We start from the raw sequence: 24941 nt of genomic DNA, 5'->3' as shown, positions 1-24941 counted from the left end.
CTTTTAACCCCGGGAGCATCTCTGTGGCACAGCTGGGTTTGCTCCGCGGGGCAGCCAGGAGAGGGGAATGCCAGCTCTCATCCCCAAAAACAGAAACCACCTGACTGGACGTGGCAGATAGAACCCAAATTGCTCCGAAAAGCATTTCCACCACCAGCTTTCCCATCACAGAAATGCCCCCGGCAGGTCGGCCCCGGCGTCTGTGCCCAGCGCTGCCCCGGGCCCTCGCCCGGTGTGGCAGCGGCATCTGTGGCCACCGAGGCAGCGGCCGATGCTCATCCTGGCAGCCTGAGCCCCACGAAACCAGGGGGACGGTGGACACATGGGGGGAAGGAGGTCACGGCTCGCCGCGGGCCGCCCCCGGCGCGCCGCGCTCTTATATGGCTTCTAAAGTTGCTCTGACGGTGAGATGAACCAACGCCACACAGGACACGGAAGCCACGATGTTGCCGCTACCCGGCCATGGGACAAACGCGACGAGGCACAGGAACAAGACACACGTGGATGTCACGGGCTGCGTCGGTGACGGCTCCGCTGGCGGGCCGGGCTTGGCATGCTTTTGCTTCTTGGCATTATTTTCTTCTTTTACATGATTTTATTGGGGGGGTTCGTTTTATTGAGGGGGGGGGGGGAAATAACCAGGGCGGTGGAGAGCTCTGGAGCGATGAGTTCCCTTGGTCGCCGTGTCCTCCCTCGCTGGAGGCCGAGGTGGGGACGGCGGTGCCGGGGCGGTGGCAGCGCCGGGCTGGGGCCATGCTGCTACTGCTACGTGGCTGCATCACATGCACTGCTCGTGGTATTTACAGCTATGTCTCCATATATTTTACCTACACATAGCTAAGGGGGGGGGGGGGGGAGGGGGGTCAGAGGCAGCGCAGATGGCTTCAATACGTTGGTTGGTTTTCCCCTTTTTATTAAAAAAAAAAATAAATTAAATTATGTATTAAAGTCACAGTCTTCCCCCTCCCCCCCCTCCCACCCCCCAAGGCTTGGAGAGTCTGAATGGAAACCAGCCAGGTGGGATCTCTGCTCCTGGTGAGACCCTGGCAGGTCTGGGGGTGCGGGTGGGGTGTGGGGGTGGAGGGGTGTGGATGGGGGTGCACAGGAGGGGGTGCAGGGGTACAGGTGTGTACAGGTGTGTACAGCTGTGCAGGTGTATAGGTGTGTACGTGTACAGGTGTGCACAACTCCACCTGCTCCCCAGGGGAGGCTGCAGGGCTGTGCACTCTCTCTGACTGCCAACAGGAGGATTTCAGTGCTCTTTCCAATTTCTTCTTTTTTAACCCATTTCCGTGTAAGGCAAACCCCCACCCCAACCAGTGGCTGGATGGACCCCAAAGTGAGACTGAATCCAGCTAGTGCTCCTCGCCGTGGGGCATCCTCACCCTCTCAACTCCCCCTTTAATTAAAAGCATCCCGAGACTTCTTCTCCCTTTGGCTACAGGAGCAGGGCAAGACCCATTTGCTGACGCTGACACATTGATTAGGAAAAGGGACTTATTAAAGCTGGAGATGGCCTTGTGGGACCACTTGCTTGATGACCCCTTCAAACGTGGTGTGACCCTAGTGCCACTTTCACCAGGGCATGAGCCAAGCGCAGCCATGGTGGTGGTGGAGGTGGTCGTTGGAGGTCCCCATCCAACATCCCCCCCCATGCAGCTTGGTTACCTGAGCCCAAAGCTCCTAAGGATGGAGCCATCCTTCCCTGGGGAACCGTCCCAGAGCTGCACGTCCCTCTAGGGGCAAGGGCTGATCCCTGTGTCCATCTGAAACCCCTGAGATGTGGCTGCCACCAAATTTCCCATCATCTCCCCACCTCCAGCCAGGGCCAGGATGCCCTTTCGGAACTGGGAGCTGTGGGAGCTGCTGAAGTCTCCAACACTGCTGGGCTGAGCTCAGTTTTGGCACTTTGTCCCCAGACAGGACACACTGCACCAAGGTCCCAGCCCAGACATTGGACCCCCAGAGCAGCAGCCCCAGTGCTGGGGCGTCCCCAGGGCTCAGCTCTGTTGCAGCAATGCCCTTCACTGCTGCACTGTGGCAGAACCCCCAAAACCGAGTCCAGGGGAGCCAAGTGGAGCTGTGAGTGTGAGGCTGACGGGGAGTCAAAGCTGGGATGGGGACACCGGCTCATGTCAGAGCTCCAGTACAGACTGGGCTGAACTGGGCAGGGCTGCTGGATCCTCTCCCAGCTGCAGGGAACAGTGTTGGCTTTCCAGCTCAGGGGCTTGGTGTGACAGTGGGAGAGGTGGTCTGGAGAAGCTCTTGCCCACTGTCAGGGACACAGATATGGCTTAAACACCCTGAAGGGAGCAGGATGGAGTAGATTTGGCAGCCAGTGGCCTGGTGGGGAGTAGCAGCTTGTGGGGGTCAGAGGTTTTGGTCCCTTTTTGGCCCTGGGCTCGCTCTCGTCGTCTACATCAGGTGGGCTGCAGTGGTGGGGTTGGAGCTCCCCAAAGCCCCCCCAGCTGCCCCCAGGCTGTGTCGGGGTGCCCCCAGTGAGTCTGAGCCCTGGTGACACACGATGGATGGGCTTTGGGGAGGCACCTGGCACTGCTCTGGGGTTCTGCCCTCACCACATTTGGAGACCTCTCAGCATAAACCTGCCTTGTGGAAGCATCTTGACCTACAGATTTCACCCAGCACTGCCCTTGCTTGGCCCCGGGGACACAATGGAGATGGTGGTGATTGATGCACTGATGGTGCATCCACATCCACATGTCTCCTCAGAGCAGCCCCCCCAGGGCTCCCAGGGCTCAGACAGGCCCCCACAGCTCCAGTTGCAACACCAGGGGCTCAGCACCCCACCACCACACCAGCCACAGAGAGGATCCCCTGCAAACCTCTCCCCAGAGAAGCCAAACCTGGAGCTGACCAAGGGCATTCAGCCATCCCTGGGGAAGACCAGGGGGAGGCACCTGGATCTTTCCAGAGGGTCTTCTCCACTGTTTTGCTGTCCTACAGCTGACCATGACCCGAGCAAGCACAGTGGGTCTAGTCATTCCACACCGTCAGTCTCCGGTATCACCTCCATGGTTCCCCACGTGATCCCAAGGGAAGGATGACAGCAGCAGTGCTGCAGGCTGGTGACGTGGCTGCCGGGGAAGGTCCCAGGCACGCCGGTGGCTTTGGACTGGGAAGGGATGGCGAGCGGAGGCGGCGGGACATGCAGCACAGAGGGAGCGATGCTGAAGAACGAAAAGAACCATCCGTGTCTTTAACCTCTTCCCCTGGAAGCTATTGGGACTGCCTGGAAACCCTTCCAGAGCCATCAAAGGGCGTTTCAGCTTAAAACAGAACAAAAAAACCAAGACGGGAGGTTGCAGAACCGAGGTATCAGAAGCTCTGGGCCGCGCCGACTGTCCGAGTGCCGCGCCGGCCGCCAGAGCCGCCTATTTGTTCTTCCCCAGAGCTGCATCTACTTCTTCCTCTGGCTTCAGCGAGTGCCACTGGGCGATGGGCCGCCGGGGGTTGGCCAGCATGTCGGACCAGTGCCGCAGCTCTGTGCCGGTGGAGTTGAAGCCCGTGAAGATCTTGCCGATGGCTTCGTTCTTCCCCAGCTTGTCATAGTCCAGCACCGTGATTACCACTTGCACTTTCTACAGGAGGAAAAACCTTCTTTAGAGGGTGGAAAGGCACGGCACCGTGATGGCTCTGTGGTCTCAGGGTGCCGCAGGGATCCCCCAAGGCTGAGCCCTGCAGTGGCCCATTTTGGGGCAGGGCCCCCTCTCTGCTTCCTGCACATCATTCCCAAGGAGCCCAGGGCTGCAGAGCCACAGTGGGGACCCAGCTCATCCTGACCTAACTCACCTGGGAAAGGTCACCAAGGTGTGGTGAAGGAGCTGGGTAAGAGCTGTGGGCTACTGGGCCAGGGCAAGGGGCAAGTGCGGGGGCTTGGGCAGGACATGGAGGGGCAGAAGGCACTGGCCAGTGGTCCAACATGTCTTTAGGAGCACTGGGGGGTCCTTGTTATGCCTGGGGTGAGCACTGTAGGAGCAGGAGCAGAGGAAAGCCCTGTTCCAGCTGTTGTCTCTGTTGGGGTTGCATCTCCCATAGGTGCTGCCCAGCCTCCCAACTCTGCCCCTGCACCAGCTGCTCTCAGCATCAGTCCAGGCCCAGGATGGGACTGGGTCTATCTCAGGGACCAGGAGCTCAGCAGGAGCCACTCAGGTTGGTGAGAATGCTGGGAAATGGGCTCAGGCAGCTGCAGGACATCTCCCATCACCCTCCCCCTTTTCTGCCTCCCAGGGGAGTCATCAGGCAAACCTGTATCTGCTCAAAGGGGATCTCAAAGCTGAAGGACTCATTGAAGTAAGGGTTCAGGGTCTTCTTCTTGACTGTGGTCTTCTTCTTCTTCAACCTCTTGCCATTCTGCAGCAGGTGGATCTTCACGTAGGGATCTGGGGGTCAGGGGGGGCATCAGCCAGGGATGAGATGCCCAGGGAGCACCATCAGCCAAGAGGCATCTCAGCCCAGAATGAGGTAGAGATGTCCATGAGCTCTGGGGTTTGTTGATGGGGACCAAAGTCAAAATAGCTGGGCTGGAGAGGATTTGTGGGAGCAACTGGACGAGGGATGGGGCATTTCTGCATGCAACAGAGCTGGGGGAGGGTCTGGAAAGTCAGTCAGATGAGGAATGACTGAGAGAGCTGGGGAGGTTCAGCCTGGAGAAAAGGAAGCTCAAAAGGGACACTTTTGCTCTCTACAACTCCCTGACAGGATGGTGGAGCTGGGGGGTTCTGCTCCCAGGTAACTAGCCAGGGAGAAATGGCCTCCAGCTGCAACAGGGGAGGTTCAGGTTGGATGTCAGGAAGAATTTCTTCACTGAAAAGGTTGTCAAGCATTGGAATGGACTGCCCAAAGAGGTGGTGGAGTCACCATCCAAGGAGGTGTCCAAGGAACAACTGGACATGGCACTCAGTGCTCTGGGATGGTTGAAAAACTGGGGATTGGTCACAGGTTGGACCCAACGATTTTGGAGGTCTTTTCCAACATTAATTCTGTGATTCTGTGCTGAGGGCCCTCTTGTAGGAGGACTGGAGACAGTGGAGTGACAGCTGGCCTGTCAGGTGGCATCTGTCACCCATGTTTTTGGAGTAGGACACCCCACAATAAAGCTGAACCCTCCCAGCCATGCAGGGACTGCTCTTCCCATGGTTAAGGCAGGTCTGGAAAGAGTTGAAGACCTCTGGGCACAGAGCTCAGCCCCATGATGGGGTTGGGAAGACTCTTTAAGCAAAAACATTCTGTCAACTCAGATCCCTGGAACAGGTCAAGGAGGAGCAGGACCAGGAGAAAATGGCAGAGGAGAATTTTCACCACCCAGGTCCTGCAGCATCCTGGTCCTGGACACAGTGTGAGACCAAATTCAAAATGTCCTTCCTAAGGGTGGAGGATTCATCCCATGCCCATCTTCCTTTACCCTCCAGCCAGACCTTGGGCTGCCTCCAATGCAGGAGGAGGCACTGGGGGGGCTTCCCCGAGTCCAGCCAGACTGATGGCCCCAGTGTCCTTCCTGACAAAAGGTGCTGAGAGCCCCAGTGGGGCAGGAGGAGGCTGCCCCTGAGTGACACTCACCTGAGAGACCCCCGACATCCATCTTCTTCAGGTTCTTGGCCTCCAGGATGCACACAGTGAGCTTCCCAGCCGTGGGCACGTACCGGAGAGAGATGCAGATGTCTCCCAGCTTCTCTGGCTGCCAAGGAAAGCAGGGAGTGGATATCAAAGCGTTGCCAGCGCATCAGACTGCACTGTTTGGACATGGTCCCACATGCAGGTCCCCCCAAACCCTGCTCAGCCTTCGATACAGGCACAAGCTGGCACCCCATGCACCAGCACAAGGGTTTGATCACTGGGTCTGGAGCTGGTCAGGCCCAGCACAGCACTCAAGATGTTTTATACTCTTCATTTTTTGTGACAAAAAGGTTTTTACTCAGAGGAACAAGATGGCAGATCCTGCCCAGAACTCATAGCCAGGACAGGCATGAGTCCCACCCCAGTGGGACCCCACATGATCATCACCCTGAGCGCTGTGGGATGGTCCCAAAAGCAGAGCTCACCCCGTGGCCACCCCCATCTAAATCCCCTAACCAAGAGGTTCAGCTGGCTGAGGGCTGGCTCTCACCTCCTCCTTCTCGCCGCTCTGCAGGTCCCGCCACTCCTCAATGGGCTGGCCCAGGTCCACCGTGTTCATGGGCACCTTCACCTCCCCGATGATGTCATGCTTGGAGAAGCGGTCAAAGTCATAGATGGCCATCACCAGCGTCTTCCCACCCAGCTCTTGGTAGGGCACCTGCACAAACAGGGACAGCAGCTGGGCTGACAGCGGGCTCAGAGGACCCCGAGCCAGGACCACCTGCTCCCAGCAGTGAGGGTCAGCGTATGGGACCAGCACAGTCAGTGAGAAGGGTGGGAGTGGGAGGCAAGGTCTTGTGTTGTGGGTGAAGGGTCTCACCTTGAAGGTGAAGGTCTCATTGAAGGCAGGGTTGAGCGTCTTCTTCTGCACTTTGGTCTCGTACTTTTTCTTCTTGTCAGGCAGCAGGAACACCTTGACATAGGGGTCTGAGGTGCCCCCCATGTCCAAAGCTGGCAGTTCAGCGGCTTGGAGGATTCCCACCGTCAGCTGGAGGGGGCAGAGGGGTGTCCTTATTAGGACAGCCCAGCTACACTCTGCAGATCTCCACTCATCTCCAGCCCAAGGCAGGATTTCCTGTGGCACAGCACCCAGCTCCTCCTTCCCTCTCATGCCACCCAGGTCCAACATGGAGACTTGTCCCCTCAAAAATCCCCCTGGGCAAACCCCACTCCTCAGCTGAGCCCCAGCCCCTCCATCACCTGATTGGCCTGGAAATCGTAGTCCAGTGAGAACTGCAGCTTGCCCAGGTTCTCTGGCTCCTTCTCCTCCTCCTCACCTTCCCCCTCCGTCAGACCCGTCTCTGCATCATCGTCGTCCTGTTGTCCTGCAGTGGCAGCCGCAGTGCCCAGCTCAGCAGCACGGTCACAGCCCAGCCTCCCCGTCCCCACACCCCTGGGAACCCCAGCACCCCAACCCTACTGGCATCTCAACACCCAGGTTCTCCCCGTCAGAGGAAAGGAGACCCCTGTGCTGGGGACACAAAGCACTGATAGAGCAATCTGGGGGTGGCATTGGCTCTGCCACAGCCACGTGGCTGCCAGGGAGCCCCCGGTGTTGGTCCAGACGAGGTGGCATGAGGGGCTTCCTCGGACCACCAGAACAAGGGGTTGGCTCCAGTGGAGTGAGGTTTGGTGCTTGCAGGCAGTGGGTCCTGTACCCCCCAGCCTGTGCTTGGGGAAGCACTGCAGCCAGTGCTTTGTAGACTCAGATACACCCTAATTGTCCCCAGGAAAAGCCACCCCTCTTCCTGCCTCTCCAAGCCATGGTCTGTAGGGTGGGAGTCCTGGCTCCTTATCTCCTCTCTGACATGTCTACAGGTCCCCCAACCCACCCTGGAAGCACATGATGGAGAAGGAGGCTCATGGTGACACTTACCATGGAGGGTGTCCCAGGATGGGGAGGGACCAGGCAGCCAGGGCAGCAGGGTGGAAGGAGGTGAGGGCACCACAAGGGAAGACAGACACGTTAGACAGAGCACTGAGGGACCCATGGGGTGGGGGAGTCAGGGTTTGTATGACCCTGTGGAGTCCCAGGGGATACAGCCCCTGCTCTCTGCTGGGGAATCCCACCCCACATCTCCTACCACTCCTGCTCCAGCCCTGCCTGCATGTTCATGGTGCCCACACAGCTCTGGAGAGCAGGAACAGGCACCCAAAATCTCTCACCCCCTCTAAATGGCCCTGGGTCAAGACCATGGAAATGGCTGGGGTGGCCCCAAGCCTGCAGGTACCAAAGCCCACCTCAGACTGGCCCCAAGGATGGGGAGACAGCCCCAGGTCTGCTCCAGGTACCAGCACCTGCCTCTCGACCCCAAACTGGCAGGTGTTTTGCCCTGGTGGCCCTCCCCTCTTGGCTAAAGGCTCAGTGAAATGAGGGTAACCCAGAGGGAGGCAGGAAGAAGAAAGGGATTAATTTAACATTTTCTGATTCGTGTGAAGCACTGGCAGGTCCAGGACAGCTCGAGCCTGGTCCCATCTGGGCCAGTGGGCACTGAAAGAGGACAGTGCTGCTGTCTCAGGTCCTGGCTCCTGTCTGCACTGTCCCATCCCAGTGGCTGGTGGCTCCATGTCCTGGCTTCAGACATCCTGGTGACTCTATCCCAATCTGCTGCCTGATCTACGGGTGCCCCAGCACAGTTCATAGCTCATCTGGAGGGACTGTTGGCCAAGCAGCCCAGAGGGACATCACCTGGTTGCCTGACTTCATGTCCTTCATGTTCATGGCATTCTTCATGCCTTTGCCCTTCTCCTTCTTGTTCTTCTTCTTCTTGCAGCAGCACTTCTTGCAGATGCAGAAGCAGCAGGTGAGGATGAGGAGTCCGGCTACCACTGCGATGGCGATGAGGGCCCAGGGTGGAACTGCAGGCAAAAGCCAGTGTTGTGGTCAGCCCTGCAGCTCCCTCCCAACCACCCCAAAATCTTGTCCAACCTGTTGCCCGAGGACCAGCGCGGTGGTGGGGCCATCAGGAGGGTAGCACCTGGGAAAGAAGCAGCTACTCACGGGGGATCTTGTTGAGCTCGTTCATGAACTTGTCCCTCAGCTTGGTGAACATGTCCTCCTTGCTCTCGCCTGGCCCCCCGGCCTCGGTGGAGTTCTCCATCGTGCTCATGGGCATCGTGGTGGCCGTGGCCTCTGGGGCCATCATAGACGCCTGTTTGAACGTCATGGTGGGTCAGGGGCTCCCTGAAACACAACATCACCTCGGTGGTCACACAGTTCCTGCTGCCCCTGCTCCTCCCTGTGCCCTGGTAGCGTCCCCAGTAGCACAGGGATCAGCATGGACAGCAGGGCTGCAGCAGGACACCTCATCCTCTGCTGGAGGGGCACAGACCCCATGGCTGTGAGAGATCAGACACCTGGACCCCTCACAAGTGATAAGAAGTCCAGAGGACCCCTGAGTTTCCTGGCCCTTGACATCTCCAAAGCCACCGGGAACATCACCCAGCATTGCATCAGTGATGGTGCCAGCTCAGAGCTTCCCAGGGACATCAGGGACACTCCTGGGGGGATGTTCTCCTGATGAGACCCCGTGGGATGAGGAGAGGAATGTTGCATCCCAGAAGAGATGAGTGAGGTCAGTCTGAACAAAGCCAGCCCCTCCTATCCTTCCTTTTAGGCCAGGACCCAGGCATGGGGCACCCAGCACTGGTGAGGGACCCTCAGGACTTGCTTCTGGCCCTGTGGGAACTTCCAAATCTGGGAGCAGGAGAGGAGCAGCACACTGCTCTTCTTCCAGCCCCAGGGAGCTTTGGCAGGGCACATCTTGAGGATGGGTGGAAGCAGGGAAGGGCAAGCTCTACACAGCCATGGAAGGCTCAGCGTGCAGGTCGATGAGTTGACCCTTTCACAATGTCATAGGTACCATGCCCTGGGTGGTTCGAGGTTCCTGCCCAGCTCCCAACCCTGCAGAGCTCCCTGAGGCAGCTCCCTCCCCCATGGGGCCAGAGAAGGTGTTCAGTTCACTGCCAGAGCTGCAGCATAGCCCAATGTGCTGAGCATCCCCTCCCCAGCCCAGTGGGGTCTGAGCACCCCCCAAGCATGGGGACACCCATCCCATGGTCTTGCAAATGTGGCTTTGACTTCTGCAAGTAAACCTGGTACAACATGCTTCCCTGACCAAGCTCCAGCCCCAAAACATCTCCACGACTGACCTCCATAACCCAGCTTCAACCCCAAAGTGGATCCACAACCCCAGCTATAGACTCAAAGTGCCCCCACAACCCAGATCCAGCCACAAAATTCCTGCACAACTCAAGCAGCTTACAAAGGGAAGACCAGAGTAGGAAGAATTCCAGAGAGTAAGTGTGCTGGTGGGGTTAAGGAGGATACCAGGCTCTTCAGGGGAGTAAGCAAAGAGCCAGCAGGATCACAGATAACCTGGGAAAGAGTTTCTGGGGGCAGGTGAGCTCTGGGATGGGGGGCATCCCACTCCCTGCATCTCTTCTTCCCACTCGGTGAAGGCTCCTTGCCCAGAGCACTGTCCCCTGGGTCTGGCTGCTCCTCTGCCCTTCCTACAGCAGTGGAAAAGGAGCATTCTCACCTCAAAAAGTCAGCCAGAGAGACCTGGGGGTGTTCCTACCTCAAATCGGTGCTACCACGTGTAGTCAGCCACCTCTCAGGTGAATCAAGCACTGATTTATCCAGCATCTCCATACCCAGACACCTCCTTTCTGCACTGCTACTCCTGCAGAGAATACGGTGTGAGGGTCTGGGGGATCCCCCACAAAGGAGAGACAGCCCTTCACATGACAAAACAAGCTGATTATATGACTCCCACCCAGACAAGGTCCCTGCCACAGGCATAGGCTTTGCCACCCCATGTCTCAGCCATGACCACCTTCACTCCCTGTGTAGGGGCTGCCACTGCTGCAGACACCCACATCACATCCCCTGGCCCCGATGCAGCTGCAGCTCCCTGAAATTCAGCACTGGGGGGCTGGAGCAGGGTGCTGGAGGTGCCCCACATCCCCCACATCCTAGAATGAACCGGGAGCTGCTGCATTTAACCCCAACCTGACTGAGGGTTATTGATGCTGAGGGCTACTAGAGCTCCCCAGATCTTCCAGCAGCTGAGGACACCTGGACACATGTCCAGGTTTGTCCCCATCAAACACAAGAGGTTTGTCCCCATCACTTGAGGGGTTTGTCCCCATGACTGCCCAGGTGCACCAGGGTCAGTGGGAGGAGAGATGGGATGTAGAGGCCCAGTGCTGCTGGAGGCAGCCCCCCAGTGCTGGATCCTGCCCCCCGGTCTGGGGCAGGAGGTCCTGGCTCTGCCCTGCACCCATGGACAAAGGGCAGGGGGTCCAGGTCACAGAAACCCTGCAAGCCCCCCAGCGAGCACGGGATGAGGGACCCCCCACAACACACCCCAGGGCACCCCCTCTGCCCCCAAACACACTGTACAAGGTGGGCAGCACGCAGAGGTGACATCCAGATGAACCGACCCCCCTCCAGTACCCCAGTCCTTGGGCGCCCAGCCCAGCACTGCCCGGGGGGGGGTGGGAGCTCCCCGAGCGCAGGGGGGGCTGCGGCAGCCCCGCTGCAATCCTGACGCTGCAATGATCGCGATGCCGCTCACATCCCACTGCACAGAGCCGCCGTCCCCGGGGACGGGCACAGCCGGGCCCGCTCAGCGCCCGCAGCCGGGCACGGGCTGCAGCCCACGCGTGTGCACACTCGTGTGCACGGGAGGGGATGTGAGCAGGGCTCTGGGTGTCTGTCTGTGCACCTGTGCAGGGCTCTGGGTGTCTGTCTGTGCACCTGTGCGAGCCCGTAGGTGTGGGCATGGAGGTGCAAGGGCCAGTGCACGGGCACGGGGTGTGTGTGTGCACGTCTGTGCACGTGTGTAAACGTATGTGCAAGCATGTCCATGCTTGTGTGCATGGGATATGCAAATGCCTGTGAAGGTATGCAGGCATGCAAGTGTGCGTGCACAGAGGATGAGTGCACGTGGGTGTGTGTAAATGTGCACAGGGTGTGCAAGTGCTTGTGCATGGGACGTGTGCCTGTGCCTGTGTATGTGTGTGTGTGTGTAAAAGCTGGTGCACAGGCAGTGCTGACAGGCGTGTGCACATGGTCAGGCACACACGTGTGAGCACACCTGCCCAGGGATGTGTCCGGGTGCCAGCGCTTGTGTGGACGTGCAGCACTCGTGTCACCAGCTCTGCCAGCTCCTGCACGTGGGGCTGCACATCCTCATGTGTGCCTGGCACTGCCCACAGCCTGTGCAAGGGCCTGCACACACACACACACACACACACACACACACACACACACACACACACACACACACACCCTCTGTGTGCCTCTGTGCTTGTGGGAACCGCGAGGGGACAGGGCTCTGGGGGCAGAGATGCAGTGCAGGCACTCGACCAGGGAAGTGCTGCTTTGGGGGCTTGGGGGGCTTTGCGGTGCTGGCCAGGGTTCAGGAGCCTGCAGGCAGCATCAGGCCTCAGTGCAGGGGCTGTTTTTGAGCTGGGGAGCTAATTAGCATCACTAATTGCTCCCTTGTGGTGCTTACCGGGTGCTGGCAGAGCTGAGGACTGGGAGAAACTGAGGCACAGGAGAGGCCTGGGGGAGCAAGCCCATGGAGACCATGTTGCACCCCCCCTTCCAACTCAGTACCCTACAGTCCCCTGGACCCTACAGCCCTTGCCATGGGGCCAGGGGCCCGATCCTGTCCCTCCCAGCGAGGGAGCCAAGCTTTGATCCCCCCCCTGCATGGGGGCCAGGCTGGGCAGCGTGGGGCAGGTGTGGGCAGTGCCATGGGGGCAGCCCAGGCGGGTCGGGGGTAGCCAGGGTGCCATCGTTGGGTGGGAGGGCAGGCAGTGGAGCAGAGGGGACAGGCAGTGGAGTAGTGTGTCCTTGGGCACATCCCCTCAACTCCAGGTCCCAGACCCCACTGTGCCACCGCCTCACTGGGTGTCCTTGGTCACAACCCCCATCCCCACCAGGCACAAGCAGGGCAGCCCAAGCCCTGGGCCGCGGGTGCAGAGCTGCTCCCAGATGCCGGGCGGGGGGCCCGTCGCAGCCTCTCCTCCCTGTCCCAGCCCCCTGTCCCTGCCGGGCCCCCCGTGCTGCGGGAGGGCCGTGCGGCGGCTGGGCTGCGGCACTGCATTGCAGTCCTGCTCTGGCTGCGCTGCCTTTTTTTTTTTTTTTATTCCTTTTGCAATTTCTCTTTTTTTTTTTTTTCCCCTTCCCCTTTGCAAGTTGCGGCAGCTGCTGGCAAGGGGCCGAGCGGCCGGCGGTGGGGGTGGGAAGGGAGCTCGGCCCCCCGAAATCCCCGCTGTGTCCTCAAACCCCTCTCGGCCGCCCCCACAGGGGATGTTCGCTGCGGTTCCTCCGGTGCTTCACGTTTCCTCTTTATTCCTCCCTGGTTTGGAGCTGCCCCTCGTCACTCCCCACTGCTCCCTGCCTCTCCCCTGGCCAAGATCTCAGAGTCTTAAGGACATAAATAAAATATGAGGGTTATAATTAACCATTTCTATCAGCCCTTGGCCCTGGAATGAACGTGGGTTAAGGCTTCAAGAAAAAATACTGGCTGGGAAGGATCCCCCTCCCACATTGCTGACTCCTGCAGACCCCCCAGCTCTTTCCTGGGGTGCAGCACTCATGGAGGATGCTGATGAGAATGGTAGGACCCACCCCACACCCCCCTCCAAAACCTCTGGGAGCTCCTCATGGAGCAGAACAGGGTGGGCTTCACCCAGGCAGCCGCTGAGGAGACCCCACAGGGCAGAGGGTGGGCAGAGCTCCTCATGGCACATCACCCATGCACCTTTATTACACTCCACCCTGCAGCCCCCCAGGTACCACCCCAGTTCCCCCAGAGTTTTATCCTGCTCCTCTTTGCTCTGGGCCCCCCAGCATGTGGCCCCTGCACCCCACGGTGCATTACACTGAACCTGCCAAACCCATCCCCCCCCCAGTGCATTTCCCCCCTAATGCACACCCCTGCATCCCCCAGTGCCTCATCCTGCACCCCCCAAATCCCATGGGACATTACCCTGTGCCCCACCCTGCAGCTTCCCAGACCCTCTAACACAACACCCCAGCCCCCTCCAGGCATAGTCCTGACACTGCACTGCCCCCAGAACCCCAACACTCCCCTGTACCCCATGGGGTGTTACCCTGTACCCCTTCAGGCAGTGCCCTAAGCTGCAAACATCTGGCCTTGAAGGAGCCCCCAGGTCCCAATTCCAGCAGAGCCCCCAGGGACTGTATCCAGCGAACCACCCTCCAGGCTCAGCCCCCAAACTCGCCCCAGCTTTGTTAAAGCTGATACTGAACCCCGAGAAACTGCACTGAGGCTCAGACCAGCCCCGTGGGGTCTGGCCCCTTCCTGGTGTAAACCCCCCTGGCTACACCGCTGATTTACACCTGGAGCAGGGGGAGATGGAGGTTGGGGGGTGGGCGGGTCCCCCTCCCATTTACACATTCCATTTGCCGCATTCCATTGCCGGCAGCACCCCAAGGTCTGGCAAGATGGAAACCCCAGGCTGGAGCCGGCGATCCCTTCCCCCTCCATCCCCAGGGCATTCCCCGTAACCAGAAAAGCAGTTTAGACGCCCTGGAAAATCCCCTTCCCAAGCCCTCATTCCTCCTCCTCCTCCCGCAAAGCTCCGTCCCAGAGGCTCCTCCGCCTGTGCTGCCGCAGCACCCGGCACATCCGAAAAGCCAAACAAGGGGGATTTGGGCTTTCCCCAGTAGTGATCCCATCATGGGTACCCCCTGCCCCGGCATCAGCTCCCTGTCCGGGTGGGATGGGAGTGGATGGAGAGGGGTGGATTCACCCGCTGGGGTGGGGGGCTTTGAGGACCACGCAGGGAGAAGTGAGATGTGCGGGGGAATCGACAGGGGTTCACCCTCATCAGCGAAGGACCAGACCCAAGGATGAGAATTTGGGGGTGCACAGAAGGATCAGGATGTCCTCAGACACGGCAGCACCAAGCGAGCTCAGCGCCAGGGTCGGGGATTTTGGGGAATCCAGCTGCTGAAAACGCCCCCTGCTCCCCCGTGGGGGCAGCTGGAACCTCTCCCCTCCGGGAAGGCGATGGAGATGACGGAGGGCAGAAACAGCAACAAATGAAGATTAATGAGGCTGAGGCAGCAATTAGCAGCAGCCGGCGCTGACGGAGCATGGGCTGGGCTCGAGCAGACGGGTACGGGGGGGCCCAACCCCCGGTCCCCCCGCCCAAAGTGTTGAATTGTCCCAGGGAGACCCCGATCTGGGGGAAGTTCGTCAGGTAATGAAGGGCGGCTGCCACCGTGGGCCCGGAGAGAGGAGTTCTCGCTCACTGCGGGACGGCAAAGCTGAGTTGTCCTGCTGAGATGGAGACGGGGCGGGCTGGGGGGGACCCTCCAGATCTCCAGGAATGTCGGCTGAGGGAGCTGATCCCAAAACCTGCACTGCCCTGTGCCAGGCTTGGACGACTGGGAATGAAAATCCCAAACAGGTCCCAAGGTGAGCCCCCTCCCATTCCAATGCCGGTGGGAAGTTTGGGAACTATGGAGCCGGATCCTGCAGCGCAGCCCCGGGGCAAGTGGAGATTTCGAGGTACAGCTGAGATATTTGGCAGTGCCCCAGCTGGATCTTGATGCCAGCGGGTGTTTTGGAGCTAGGGTCAGCAGGACAACGGCTGGAGGAGGAGATCCCATCTCTGCTGGACCCACTGGCACGATGCCAGGGCATCCCTCTGGCCTTTCATGGGGGCACTGACCCCCCAGCGCTCCCATCGCATCCGATGTCAGTCACGGAGGGGACGTGCTGGGCCAGAGTTTCAGCTCACAGCAGTGAGACAGGAGACTCTAATTAAGGCAAAAACATGATTTGGCTTCTAATGGTCATTTAATTAAAGAGAATTCCAGGCAAGGGATGTGTGGAGGCATGTGGAGACTGAGGGATCAGGGAGGAGGGAGTGTAGGGGGCACTAGGTAGGGAGACACTGCAGGACCTTGGTGCAAAGGGGCTCTGCAACAACCCAGCCCAGCCACCCCCACATCTCATCCTTGTTCCCCTTCTCCAGCCCTGGCATGAGCCCACAGCAGCTGCATCAGTGGTGCCAGATTAGACTCTCCATCCACAGCTCTCCAGGATGCTGTGGCAGCCCCCAGAGCTTGGGGAGCACTCTCCCCTGGGATCCCCCCACAATCCCATCCTGATTCACTCTGCTGAGGGCAAGGGGAGTCTCTGCTCCCCCAGCTCCATACTTCTCATGGGAGAGTATGCCTACTGGGCTGGGAACGGGAGCTGCTGCAGCACAGGCGAGGAGTGTGATGGAGCAAGGATGCTCCAGTAGCACGTGGCATCACGGGACCTGAGCTGCTGAGACATGGCCCACACAGGGACACGTTCTCCTGTCCCCAAACCCAAGTACCAGCAGGTGCTGCTGGCCAGACCCCCCCACCCACCAAGGGAAATTCAGGCACAGATCCCTCTGCCCACTGAGGGAAACTGAGGCACGGCATGGGGAGCAGCACCCTGAGGGAGGAACCCCCAGGCAGGGCTGAAGCTCAGCATTCCCCCTGCTCAGAGCTGTGATGGGACCCTGCTGCTGCCTGGGCCAGTGACAGCCACCAGACCTTGCTGGGAGCCCCAGTACTGCTCCCCATCCTGCAGACTCCAGCAGCATCTCCAGATGGGACTGGAGTCAGCCACAATGTCCCTCCCTGCCATGGCAGGCTCTGCTCATGGCCCCGTCACCCACCAGCACCTGGCTCAGCCCCAACCACCATCCCTGCCCTGGGAGGTGAGTAATTCCAGGGGAGCACTGTGACAGAGAATGACACAATTCCTGTAAAAACTGGATGAGCTGCCCAGCTGATGGCAAGTGTGTCCCCTGCATGTCCCCACAGGGTCACAGCCAGAGTCCCCACCCTCGCCCCGACTGGGATGCACAGGGGATGGACACTGCACAGCCTGGGATGAGCTCCTGCCTCACTGCCCCACAGGGCTCCTCACCACATAGCCCCCAGCCTCAAGGAAGGAGATCCAGCCCCGGGCTCACAGGGGAGAGCTTGTAAAATAAAAAAATATAAAATAATGGTGGTTTCGAAGCCGGCACTTGCCTATGAGGGAGGACCTGCGTTGCTCACAGCAAAACCAAGCGAGGTCTAACAGTAAATGTAGCCTTAAAGGAGACCTTCATCCATCATTTGAGATCCAAATTGATGCCTTCTGGTGCTCCCAAGCCAAACCACCGGTGCTTGCTACTGGAAGACTGTGCTGAGCACTGCCATGACTGTCACTGGATGAACACATAAAGGTCAGCAGGGCTGGGGAAGGGGTGATCCCACCCTGCCCTGCTCTCTCCTGAGCATCTCCCCCTACACAGCATCACCCCAGCCTGGCACCCACCAGGTACCAGGGTCCCTCTCAACAATGGCAGGTGCCCCCCCAGAGAATTGTGACTCAGGGAGACACCAGGTTTGTCCCTACCCAGGGACACTTCCCTGCATGGGTACCAGTGCTGGCACCCGCCGGTGCCAGGGTGCCCAGACAGGCAGCTCAGGGATTTTCTGCACCTTTGCCTCTAAAATCAGAACAGCACTGAGGTAAAACAGGGGACAAGGCCAGTGACAGCAACACCAGGGCCCGCATCAGGAGAGAGGGGGACCCAGCTCTGAGCACTCAGAGCCCTGCCTGGCACCTAGGGGTGCTGCTCCCCCCAGGCCCACTGGATCCTAGCTGGATCAGGCCCTGGCTATCCCCAGCCTCCAGCACTGCTGCTGGTCCAGGAGTGAAGGAAGGACGGGAGAAAGCTGAGCTGGGACTGGTACCGGGGCTCCCACAGGAGCCGGGGCAGGTGCTGTGACATCCACTGCCAACCAACACTTTGGTGCCAACAGCGAAGGGGCCAGTGAGCACCTTGTCCCCCTCCTCACTACAGCTTCAGGTTCCCATTGTCTCCCAGTCCAGCTGCACTGCTCCAAGACTCCACAGAGATCCTGCAGGGGCTGCTGCAGGCACCACTCAAAACTAGCACTTCATCCAGAAGGTTTCGGCACATGCCATGTGCCACCATGGCACCCAGAGAAAAGGCAGCTGGGGGTTCTGGTCCCCTGAGCTGTGGGGAAACAACTGTTCCCAAGGACACCAGAGCATTCCATGTGGAACATCCCCCAGGGCACTGGCCACTGCCACAGCAAACCGCCAGGCTCCCCCCAACCCCAGCCAGCACAGGCAGCCCACCCCTGGCACACAGAGCTGCGAATGGCCAAAAAAGCCTCCCAAAAAATAGATGTAGGGCAGCGCCAGCACCCAGCCCGTTCCCCAGCACCGCGAGGCCACGGCAGCCATGCCTTCCTCCAACAGCAACACCAGTGCAGCTAAATAGGGCACCAGATGGTGATGGGCTGAGCTGTCCTGGCACTTTGAAGGCTCCACACGGCCAAGAGCACCGAGTCCTGCGTGCTCAGGTGGGCACCGGCACCGCGGCCCCGTTGCTGGCTCTCCCAGCCATGGCCCTGTGCCACAGTGATGGCTCCCAATGGGCACAGGGGGAGTGAAAATGAGCCAGGTCAGCTCCTGGGGAAGAGCCAGAAGCAGCTCTATGCGAGAGCCGAGACGCAGTGGATCGATCGGAGACGGGAGTGAGGGAGCTCACACACACTGCGCTGCTCCCCAGCTCAACAGACGGGGCCAAATGAGCAGACACAAGCCACGAGGGGCCATTTCCAGTGGGGAGGCTCCAGGAAGATCTCCACAGCACCCAGCCAAGCATGAGGTGGTGATGGGATGGTGTTAGAATCCAGAAAACCAGCTCCCGGCCCTGGGGAACCCCCAGCGATGCTCATCACCCAGGATCCCCCTCCTCCCTGCCAGCCTGGGCTCAGTCTCCAGGGACTGGCTGCCTGTGGGAGCAATGCTGGTGCTGCTTGCCCAGCTCCAAGGCAGGAGAGCCCCAGAGGCAGAGTACAGCTCTGTGTCCCTGGGACCACCCACTCGTGTGGCACTGGGGGTGAAAAAGGGGATGGAGGAGGGACAGTGATGGGATCATAGGGGACACAGGACCACTCCAGGCAAGGGCATTTTGTTATGGCATGAAGTCCCACCAAGGCCAGAACACAGGACTGACTCCCATGAATAAACTTTGTGCAGATTCCACCAGGAGAGCCAGGAGCCCAGCCAGGGTGATGGGCACAGCCCCTAGACACCATGGCAGGGTCCCCCAGGGGCTGGCCTCCCCAGCCCCTCCAAGCTGCATCCCTGTGCATCCTTCCAAGTGTTTTGGAGGCACAGGTACAATGGCACACACTTTCAGGGTTGCACAGAGGAGCTGCTCCACTGGCACATCCTAGGGAAGGGTGTTTCTCCCCTAGAATAACCTGGAGAGTCCAGCTGCAAAGCAGCCCAGTTCCTGAACTGGTGTTGGTAGCCACCATTCCTTCCACCTTCCAAGGGTCCCCCATGGCCAGGCCCACCCCACCCCACAGGGAGGTCTCTGTCAGGCTCTCCCATGGCACAGAGCTGTGGCCAAGCTGTCACAGCCACACACTGCAGCACCGAGCAGAGGCTGTGCCAGGCTACTCTAGTGGCACCAGGCTGGTGTGTGGACAGCAGTGGGCACACACTGGCACCTTCACCCCAGGCACTAACCCTGCCCTGCCATGCCTCAGTCCCAGGAGAAAACCCTGGGACTCCGCTGGGAGCAGAGCAAGACAGCAACAGAGCCCACAGGGAATCCATGTGCTCGCAAATCCATGCACAGCACTGAAACTTGGGGTTGCTTTCCTCCTTGAATCCAGTGCTCGAGGCTGATGGGAGCTGTGGTGCCACTTGGGGATCCTCAGTCCCAGCAGCCCTCCATCCCAGTGAGTCCCTGGGGATACTCTGTGTCCTGCAGGAGAAAGTGGGAGGTGCCTCCCTGGGCTGGTGCTGAGCAGTCCAGAGGCTGGTCCCAGCTCCGTGGTGTTCTGGTGGAATTGTTCCAAGGCTCCACGTGAGGCTCACGGGGCTCAGGGATTCCTCAGCCCACAGAAGCACTGCCGGAGCATCGGCTGCTGAATCAGCTCTGCTGACCCCAAACTATTCTAGCATATTTTGGGCATCCTGCTGCCCACAGACATCCATGCATCTCTGTGGCTTCAGCCTGGCACCGGAGCAGCTTCCCAGGTCCCTGGCAGCAGGACAGTCCCCCCAGCCCACCTCCAGTTCTCCAGTTCAGCACAGGCTCAGATGGGTTCAGGGTTTGGATGTGCCCCATCATAGCCCCCAGCACCCACTCATGCTGAAACACCTGCTTTGCTCCCAGCCTCCTCACATCCCCAGGGATACACCAGCCCTGAGCCCACACCTGATGCACCCATGCAGGGCTGGGAAGAGCTGGGGAGCATAAAACACCCAGATTAATTAAAACACACCAGATTTCCTTAAGATGCACAAGTAGAAGAACCCCTGGCGGTGCCAGGAGCCCCTTCCAGGCTTGTGGGCTCATAGATGAACAACAGGATGGGTTTGGAGCAACAGTCAGACAACCGCCTGGGCAGGAGAGCGGGAGCAGATCTGGAGAGCAGGAATTTGCCACATGCGCTGCCAGAGCTGGCTGCAGTCATCCCTCCCAAAGCACCAAGCACAACCAGAGCCACCCTGGGGGGACAGGGAGCTCTGCCAGCCTCCACCCCACTGTCTGACCAGCAGCAAAATTCAGAGGCACCACAGTTCCTCCTCCAAACACCACAGCTGATGAAACATCCCTTGACTTCTGTCACACAGGGAACAATGGAGTGGGTGGCCCCACTGGGATGTGACAGCCCCCAAACTCAGGGGGAGACACCAGGATCCCACACCCCAGGGCTGTCAGGGATGGGCCAGCACCATCCCCAGCTGCAGGATCACACCTGTTCGGGGTATTCAAGATTACAGCCGCACGCTGCCTGATTTACAGTTTAATTAATAAATTGGGAATTATGCTGACTTTATCCAATATTTTTGGATGCGTGATGTTATCAAAATCCCATTACTGATGAAGGAAGGCGTGAAAAGCCAAATTAGCTTTGGCATCTGAAACACTTCAGTCGATGCGATAACACAATTATTAGAGCTAATAATCAAAGGGCACTTTGGGGAACGTGGGCTCTGGTAGGAGCTGAGCCGAGGGCAGCCGCCGAGGGGGGACAAACTGGGGAACAGACGGGTGTTCATCCAGGAGGGAAAGGCCAACCACAGCCAAGGGCAAAAGCATTTTGCCAATTGCACTTACCAGCAGCTCCAGATACTGGCACAGGGCAGGTGCCGGTGGCCACCCGGCTGAGGAGGAGCATGGCCAGGCACTGTGCCGAGCTGCACTGCTGGGGATAGGAAATTAAAAACCAGAGGATCTGAAAACCAGCGGACACTGGGTGCCGTCTGTATGCTTGGGCATTGATCCTGCTGGACGACATCACGGCTGCCAGCTCACAGCTCTCTGCGCAGCCCGGGGAAGGAGAAACTCCAGTCATAACGAGAAGCCGCAGTCATCCGGCTCCTGGAGCTGGGGCTTTGCCAAAACCATGGTGAGCTGGAGAAGGGACCTGCTCCCACCCCTCGGGCTGAGCGGGAGTCCCAACTCACTTGGACGGCCTTTGGTTTGAGCCACCCCCAGGGCTCACGGAGCAGGAGGCAGCTCCTGCAGGAGCAGTTGGCAACAAATGCCACGGCTGTGCCATTCCACTGCCCACGGGCACGGCTGCGGGTGAGCAACGCCGTTTTGGAAGCCCCCTCCTCGACCAAATACATATAATATATATCCATGTATCATATAAGGGTTTATATGAATATATGTGTGTGTCCTCCCTCCTCCGTGGCCCCGGGCGCTGAGGGCAGCGTGTTGCCGAGCGGGTTGCCCGAGGCGATGCAGTGCAGCCCGTGCTGGCTCACTGCCGCTGCCATCGCCGGGCCGACAGGCAGCGAGGGACGCGTCCTCGCCCTGCAGAATCGGGGGCACCGGGGCTTCGGGCAGACTCCCGGCAAGCGGGGCAGTGGCGTTCACCACGGGAGGCCGAGCAAGATGCCAGGGGATCGAGCAAGGTCAGACCCCTTCCTGCACTACACCAGATGCAAGAAGGGGACAGGGCATCGCACAAAGAGGTATTTGGGGTTTAGGGACAGTGGGGTGTTTTGCTGGATTGTGCTGTTCCCGCGCAGTACAGGTGATGTCCCGCTGCCACTGCTGGCCTCAGTGACCTTGGATGCATCACCTCCCCGGTGCCCCTCACTCCCCTGGCACACAGACCACCGCCAGCCACGCTTCCTCCCACCAAAACCATGCGGCCAAAAGGAGCCAAGCGCAGCAAAGGCTCAGAGCCTCGGGGATGCCCCGGGGGTGCCCCCGGGTGCCCCGGGAGTCCGGCAGCCCCCGGCAGCCTACGGCCGAGGCACTGTGCGAGCGAGGAATAATGCAGCAGGCTGGAGACTCCTGCCGGTGGCTGCGCTGCCGCTCGGCAGGAGTAACACCGCTGCAGCAGCACCTCACGCACCAGCCCTCGCTCAGGACTGAAGTTTTGCTGCAGCAGAGGAGCCGGCGGGGAGTCCTGCAGCGCCCTGCAGCTCCACAGCGCAGGAGGGCTGGGCTGCCGGACACCCTGCAGTGGGTAACAGCACACACTGGGGGACATCCCGCGGTGGGTGACAACAGCATCCCGGCCACTCTCACCCGGAGGACAGGAGAGCACTGCGCCGAGGAGCGACCGTGAAGAGACAGAGCGATTGGTACAGTTGGGGACCATGAAGAGATGGGTGACACAGACGCGTGTCCCCCTCTTCCCATGCCACAGTCACCTTGCAAGGCTGCCTGTCCCCTGCGCAATTTGCAGAGAGAGCTCCTTCGGGATCACTCTTTAAAACTAGGCTGAGGGGAGCAGCCAGGTGCTGAGCACAGCAAGGGCTGTGGCACCCCAGTGTGACACCCCCGGTTCCGGACTGAGCCCCTCCACACCACTGCACCCCGACGGCACCCGGACAGCGCGGGAGGGCAGGAGGATCCCGGAGCTTGGTGTAGCCATGGCGGGGGAATCCAGCCGGAGAAGGGTCTGGCTGGAGCTGGCTCCTGGCCAGGCCGCTACGGAGAAGCCGCCAGTGCAGTGGGGCTTGGGGCCGCCCATGGCTGGGGCCACGCCGCTCCCACGAGTTCCCAGCATCAGGGTGGTTCCCTGCAATGCAGCGGGGACAGCTCTGCGCCCCCCACCACCCCCCGGGGCCAGCACCCCAAGGGCACCCACGGTCGGGCAACTGCAGGGATGCGAAGCTGGAGCATCCCGCAGCACCCAGAGGGCACTTTTGACCCGGCTGAGTGCTCGGCGCGGCACCCCCGAGGATCCCACGTCCTCGGGAGGGTCCCACGCCCCTGAGTGCCCCCCTTCCAGTTCCGCAGCCCCGTGCACCACTGGTCGCCCCCCTCTTCATCCCACCAGGCTCTGTCTCCAGCTGCCTTCGGGGCGCAGCTTCCCACGGGCAGCCCCGGGGGCGCTGGGCAGCGCTGGGACCCGTGTCCCCGGAGGGTTTCCCGGGGAAAGCGCCGTTCCCCGCCCCGCACCTGGCACCGGGACATGGCGGGTCACCCGCGCGCACTCCATCCCACCCCACCGGGGGACGATCGCACCTCGGGTGCCGAAAGGGGCTCGGCGGGAGCCCGGGCGGCCCCGTCCTGCAGAGCCCGCTGCGGCACCGGAGAAACTTCGGCGGGAGTGCGGGCGGGCACTTACCAGCCGGGGCGGCGGGGCGGGAGCGGTGCGGGGTCTGCGGTCGGTGCGGTGTCTGCGGGAGGGGACAGGAGCGGCCGGTGCGGTGCGGGCGGTGCGGGGCGGGCGGCGGGACCTGCGCGGCGCTGCGGCAGCTCCGGCCCCCCCGGGCTCGCGTGCGGCGGCTCCGCGAGGCTCCGCCCACCCCCGAAGGCCCCGCCCACGCCCCGCCCACACGCCCCGCCCACCCACGGGGGGCGGATCGGGGGTCGCGGGGGAGCGGCACCGCCCGTGGGGCTCCCGGCACCGGGTACCTTCCCATCGGGGTCACCTCCCACCGGGCACCTCATACCAGGCGCCAACAGCGGGCACCGACAGCAGGCACCTCGCACCGGGCACTCCTCACTGGAGTCACTCAGCACCGGGCACACCTTATCGAGGTCACCTCACACGCAGCACCAGCACCGACATCAGGTCCTGACACCAGGGACTGCCACTTGGCACCTCACACCATACACAGGCAGCGGGCACCCTTCCTCGGGGACACCTCACACTGTGCACCAGCACTGCACATAAGACACCGGGCATCCCTCACTGGGGTCAGGTCACACGGGGCAGCAGCACCACACCAGGGCACTTCACATCAGGCACCTCAGGTCAGACACCTCATACCAGGCACTAATACTGGGCACCAGCACCGAACACCACTCACTGGGGTGACCTCACACCTGCCACCTCACACTGGGCACCCCTTATCAATCACTTCACACCAGTCACCTCACACTGGTCACACCACACTGGTCCCCTCTCACCAGTGACCTTGCCCTGATCACCACCCACTGGTCACCCACCACTGCCATGGTCACCACAGGGACATGCCACCCCAATCAGGTCCCTGCTGTGGCCACAGGAGGGAGGGGTGATGGTGGCACCCTCACCGTGCCTCCCCCACATCCAGAGGATTCCTGGTAACCCAGCTTAGGGGCCAAAACAGCAGGAAAAAGCTGATGGAATTCCAGCAAGCAGCCGAGGTGGGGAGAGGAGGGCAGCGGTGGGGTAGTTTGCCCCATCAGTAGCCCCTGGGTGCTGCTGCACATGCCGGGAGCTGTGCCCAAAGGATGCTGTGCCCAAGGGATGCTGTGCCCAAGGGATGAGGTGCCCAGTGGCTGTGGCTGCACACCTGGCCCTGTCACACACAGTCAGTACCTGGCAGGTGCTACTGAACGCTGGTTGCTGTATGTTCACGTTGGATGCACCAAACATGTCCAGGTGCTGCTGGGATCCCTGTGCCCTGCAACTCCCCTTCTCAGCCCTCACAGCCCTGCAGCAACCCCCCCCCCCCCAAATCACAGAGACACCCACGAGCTCCCAGTAGATACTGAGAAGGGAAGGGACTTGCATGGGGATCACATCCCCACTACACCACCCATGAGTGCTGGTTGCCAAAACAAAGGGCCCCTCCCCTGCCCATCACCCTTGAAACACGTGGCTGAGTTTTCCCAAATGCAGGTGTGTCTGGAATTGAAGTATCATCATCATCCTCCCCCATGCCTGGGGACAGATTCCTCTGGCTCACTGGCTCTGCGCCGCGGCAATTCCCGTGAAGTCGCGAAGAGTGGGACCCTTCTGCTGCTCTCCTGCCTCCTCT

General features: G+C 60.3%; 1 protein-coding gene across 1 annotated transcript; it reads right to left on the bottom strand.

Annotated features, from left to right (window-relative positions):
- Positions 1-918: 918 nt before the first annotated feature.
- On the bottom strand, positions 919-23601 carry SYT2 (synaptotagmin 2). Its single transcript, XM_051771691.1, has 9 exons — positions 23318-23601; positions 8636-8818; positions 8324-8493; positions 6835-6951; positions 6455-6622; positions 6125-6292; positions 5578-5695; positions 4267-4400; positions 919-3599 (listed from the first exon to the last, which is right to left on the bottom strand). Exons 2-9 carry the CDS (start codon positions 8799-8801, stop codon positions 3393-3395), a joined length of 1248 nt encoding a protein of 415 aa, XP_051627651.1. The 5' UTR covers positions 8802-8818; positions 23318-23601; the 3' UTR covers positions 919-3392.
- Between the last annotated feature and the right edge of the window lie 1340 nt (positions 23602-24941).

Source organism: Manacus candei, unplaced genomic scaffold (assembly GCF_025592945.1).
Source record: "Manacus candei isolate 608988 ecotype Guabito, Panama unplaced genomic scaffold, ASM2559294v1 h1tg000139l, whole genome shotgun sequence".
NCBI lineage: Eukaryota > Metazoa > Chordata > Aves > Passeriformes > Pipridae > Manacus > Manacus candei.
The sequence above is the reverse complement of the archived record's forward strand: the minus strand, read 5'-3'. Positions and strand labels throughout refer to the sequence as shown.